This window comes from Cibotium barometz, chromosome 55 (genome assembly GCF_041138505.1).
Source record: "Cibotium barometz isolate CiBa-2024 chromosome 55, ASM4113850v1, whole genome shotgun sequence".
Lineage (NCBI taxonomy): Eukaryota > Viridiplantae > Streptophyta > Polypodiopsida > Cyatheales > Cibotiaceae > Cibotium > Cibotium barometz.
The window spans coordinates 12,001,705-12,006,750 of record NC_141100.1 but is presented as its reverse complement, the minus strand read 5'-3'; the positions used below and the strand labels follow the sequence as shown (position 1 = coordinate 12,006,750).

Below are 5,046 nucleotides of genomic sequence, written 5' to 3'. Positions count from 1 at the left end.
ATTGTAGCTTATAATTATGCTTCTTGCTTATAATAATTCTCCAATTTTTTGCTTTAGTGATCATTAGAACAAGGTCAGTTAGACAGTTCCAATTGAATGGTAACGATTGTACACATCTATAAATTCTTAAGATTCTAACAAACACTGCAACCATGCACATTGAGCTCGATAGCCACATTGTTCGTTAAGTGTGGAATTTGTCCAAGGTGCAACTAACACATTAAAGTCTTTTAGTTTTAGTTGTGGCATTACTTTGTGTGGTCTTTAATCATTGTCACATAATCAAAGATTGGGGCACCAAATTTTTGCCTTAGTGGTCAGACCACACATATAGTTCCAATTGAATGGTAATGGTTGTACACATCTACAAATTCCTAAAGTTTCATATATTGCACAAACACCACAACCATGCACGTTGAGCTCAATAGCCACAACCCTGATGGTGAGTTTTCTGGCGTGCAAATGTAGGAGGTTAGGTGTGGAATGTGAGGTCATCGTTGTCCAAGGTGCAAGGAGCAACCTCAAAATCTTTTAGATTAAGCTGTAAAGAGCTTTAATGCATCTCAAGGATAGATATCACAGAGTGAAAAGAAAGGTTTTCTGAGGAATTAAATTTACTAGTAGCTTTTTAGGTTCTGGAATGACATGGGCATATCATCAGAATGTGATGGATTTTCAAAGTTTTCCATCTGACTGGTCGTGTGCTTGTTCTAATGGTTGCTAGAAAGCTTTCACCAAGTGTTTAACATTGGTTGCCAGGTACTTGATTGTGAAGACCGTTCCTACCCATGGATGCATTGAGGAGCTGGTGAAACCATTCGGTTCATATAGACCAATCAAAGAGCATCTCTGCTTACTTGACAGCCCTTCATTTGGTATGTTTTCCTTTTAAAACTTAATGCCTTATTGCAGCCTGGACAGTTCTTCTGGACAAATGAATATGCCCCATGCACACATGATTCAGTCTTCTGAATCATGTGTCAAATCCTATGAATGCATCCTCGTAGTTCACACAGGTAACATAAACTCAGACATAATGCACTACATGTTATATTTGTTGAGATCTTCAAAAACTTATCTGTACAGGAATTTTCCCTTATTTTTAAGAGTTCTAGTTGGAACTAACCAGAGATCCAAGTGGGGATATAATCAGTACAATCACATAGATGGCTTGTGGAACATTACACACCACTACCTTAAGTAGGAGGCTCTGCATAAAACTTGATGAAGATTAAAGCTTTTCAAACAAGATGGGCATGCCAAATTGGGGCTGCAAGGTCAGGACAGTGGTGGGTGCATGACGATAAGTGGGAGACAGGCGAAAGCGGTAGTGCTGCAAGATGGTAGATAGCACCACTTTCGCCTCAAGGATGGCAAACGTCTGCCCTATGCAAAAGCGTGGCCCCATTGAAAATGGCATAAAAGCACCAGCCACTGTGCATGCCTTGGCAACACCTCCACTAAACCTCTCAGGCCGAAACTCATTGGCATCAGGACCCCAATACTTTTGGTCATGGTGCCAAGCAATGATTGGCACCAGTAGCTCTGTCCCTGCAGGAATCAGTATCTTGCCAAGCTGCATATCAGTAACAGCTTTCCGGAGCATGAGCACTGCTGGCGGATATAGTCGGAGTGCTTCATTCAACACCATGCCCACCTGCAAAGAAAAGAAATTTCTAAGCCAAATTTGTGCAATCTATTATGTATGTACATATGCATGTATGCATGTGTGTTTGCATGTCACCATCTGTAGCCAAATCTGAGTAATCTATTATGTATGTGCATATGCATGCATGTATGCATGTGTCTTCACATGTGACCCTCTGTACTTACAATTTTCAGATGGTTTACTGACTCTGCTATTGGCATATCTGTCTTCCCACAAACAGCCTGCACCTCCTCCCTCGTGCGCTCCTGCCATTCCGGGCTAGTGGCAAGCAGTAGAAATGTCCATGTGAGCAGTGTTGATGTTGTTTCATGCCCTGCAAAGAAGAAAGTCTTGCATTCGCCAATGATATCATCAATCCCCATGCTCAGGTTCTTCTGATTCCCCTGAAGCTCGCCCTTGTTTGCAGCCATCATCAGGCCAAGCAAATCATTGCCATATGAGTCTCCACGACCAACCTCGATTGATTCCAAGCGACTGTTGATTAGTTGGCGAAGGACCCTGACGATGTTATTGTTGATCTTCCAACGATACCGATTGAATGCAGTAGGAATAAACCTGCCTCACACAACGCCAGTTCCAGCTAAGCAAATCCATACATACATACAGGGTGGGGGTACCTTTTTGTTAAGAAAGCACGTGCACGCGCACACACACAAAAGTGGGGACACCTTTATGTTTAGAGATAGCAAACATACATAAACTAACATTTGATCAGTAAACATTTTCTGACCTTGATCCTGGAACGTAAGCAGAGCGGAGAACTTCATTCAAGAGGATTTGCTGCTTGTGCTGCATTTCAAAAACTAGCTTGCCTTCAGCGAAGCTACTTCCAAATGCTGTGTGAGCAATGATATCAGCAGTCAAATCTCTGAACTCTTTATGAACATCTATATCCTGCCCTTTCTCAATTGGAGCGTCCCAATTCTCTATCATTGCAACCGTACATGACGCCATTGTAGGAGTCATGGCCTGCACAGTTGAGAGTCAAAACAGAAAGCTTCAATGTCCAAGAATAGAGGATTGGTGTGATGATCACACATGCTTGAATTGAGTACAACTATTTATGTCTATAACTCTACCCCCCTCTGGGCACATGAGCAGAGACATAAATGCACAGCAAGATATCTATCCCCCTCCATGAATGCATGTGCATGACGCACGCGCAAGCACACGCACACACCTCTAATCCCCCTCCTTCCATGCGTGCACACACAAGCGCGTACACATACACACGTGCTCTCTCTCTCTCTCTCTCTCTCTCTCTCTCTCTCTCCCCTAATGTTTGTAGGCATGATTGGCATGGGTACATGAAATTGAGTATCTTGAAAGAGAAACCCACCTTCAGCTTCTCAAGGAAGAAGGCTGGGTTCATCATGCGCCGATGCTGAGCCCATTTTTCACCCTCCAGGGCCGCCAGCCCATTACCAATCAAGTCTTGTGAATCAGGCCTTCGATCAGCCTTTCCATAATGGCCAAACTTGGTGGACAAGATTTCTTTGGCCTGCTCTGGGTGGGTGAGATTGAAGCGGGCTTGAGATCCAATCCAGTATACAAATTGGTCACCTGCAGGTATCAATATAGCAATGAGCTATCCATAACAAGAAGCCAGCTTCAAGGGCACAGCAAGACTAAACAAAACGTGGAAAAACAGCATGATAGAACGCTTACCATATTTCTTGGACCATTGGTAGTGATGGGGGAGAATTCGGGGTGTAATATCATGGGAGACCTCTGGCATGGGGAGGCTGCGGGCCTCCTTGCTGATTGCAACAAACTCAAGTAGGTTGCCATGGTGGAAATGATTGGCCATGCATGGGATGCCCTGGGCTTCAAACACCTTTTTGATCCGGCGTGGTCTCCACCACATAGAGAGGAAGGCCTTCCAGAGGTTGTAGGCCAAGGGTGTGGCCAGCAAGACCAGGACAGAAACCAGCACATCTTTGGACCATAAAACAGTGGCGAGCTCCATATTTGGAGCAAGGTGTTCTTTCAAACACAAGGTAGTGAGTTGTTCTCTCTCCTCTCTCAAGCAAGGTACAGTGGGTTGATCTCTCTCCTTCCTCAAAGACCAGGTAGAAGGTCGGTTCTCTCTCCTCACTCCAGAAACAAAACGTATGTCTTCTCTCTCCTCACTGCAGAACCAGGAAGTGGGTAGTTCTTTCTCTTAACTGCAGAACCAGGAAGTGGGTGGTTTTCTCTCCTCCCAAAAACCAGGCAGCGGGTCTCTCTCTATCTCTCTCCTCAGTGCAGAACCAGGAAGTGGGTAGTTCTCTCTTCACTGCAGAACCAGGAAGCGGGTCTGTCTCTCTCTCTCTCTCTCTCCTCAGTGCAGAACCAGGAAGTGGGTAGTTCTCTCTCTTCACTGCAGAACGAGGAAGTGGGTGATTTTCTCTCCTCTCAAAAACCAGGAAGCGGCTCTCTCTCTCTCTCTCTCTCTCTCGCTCTCTCGTTGGTCTCTCTCTCTTCTCTCTCAGAAACTAGGAAGTGGGTTGTTTTCTCTCTACTGTCAACAAGCAAAGAGAATGTGGGTTGTTCTTTCTCCCCTCTCAAAACCGGTGAAGGGTTCAAAACCAGGTGAAGGGTTTGTAGTGGGTCATTGGGTTCTCTCTCTCTCTCTCTCTCTCTCTCTCTCTCTCTCTCTGCTTAATGAAAAAATCACAATCTCGATCAGTGACAAGCACTGCTCTGCACAAAAACAAGGATCGGTAGTCCTTAAAAGTGCGTTGCACCCTCTGCCGCCCCACTACACGGCTCTCAATTTCGGAAAAAAAAACGCTTCAAATTTTTGCTTGCCGTGTAAGTTGTAACCGATAGATTTGGAGAGTTCGAGTTCGAACCTTCCGAGGAAAAACCGTGCAGACTTCTAGAACTCCAAAGGAATCAATCCAAGGCTTCACGTCACTGCTGAGGCCTACTTAAATTAAAAAATAGAATAGTGCACCAAAATATTGTTTTGCATTTCTATTAAATATATTCTTTGAGTTTTTCAAGCTACTAGTGCCGCGACTAGTCTCCGACGGGCAAGAAGCATTTTGCATTTAGGCACATGCAAAAAAATATGTGTAAAATCACTCTTCCTTTCCTTTTAGAAGCTAGGCACATCGAGTTACACACAAACACGCATAAAGATGTACGTATGTATGTACATGTACGTATGAGTACGTGTATGTGAAATCCATTGAAACCATACATGCCACAACTGGAAGATATATGTAAGTGTGTGCGCGCCTATGAATGCATGTGTGCATGTCACATACACACATGTGGATATGTGTCTGTGTATGCGCACGCACCCATAATATCCATAGATACTGGTCACACTCATACATATATGTATACATCGCCCTCAACTTGCCAAACTAATATATAAAAACACC

General features: G+C 44.2%; 1 protein-coding gene across 1 annotated transcript; it reads right to left on the bottom strand.

Annotated features, from left to right (window-relative positions):
* Positions 1 to 1,027: 1,027 nt before the first annotated feature.
* On the bottom strand, positions 1,028 to 4,363 carry LOC147607375 (cytochrome P450 CYP72A616-like). Its single transcript, XM_086790402.1, has 5 exons — positions 3,338 to 4,363; positions 3,009 to 3,232; positions 2,400 to 2,638; positions 1,834 to 2,224; positions 1,028 to 1,657 (listed from the first exon to the last, which is right to left on the bottom strand). The coding sequence occupies exons 1-5, from the start codon at positions 3,636 to 3,638 to the stop codon at positions 1,232 to 1,234; spliced, it is 1,581 nt and encodes a 526-aa protein (XP_086646528.1). The 5' UTR covers positions 3,639 to 4,363; the 3' UTR covers positions 1,028 to 1,231.
* Between the last annotated feature and the right edge of the window lie 683 nt (positions 4,364 to 5,046).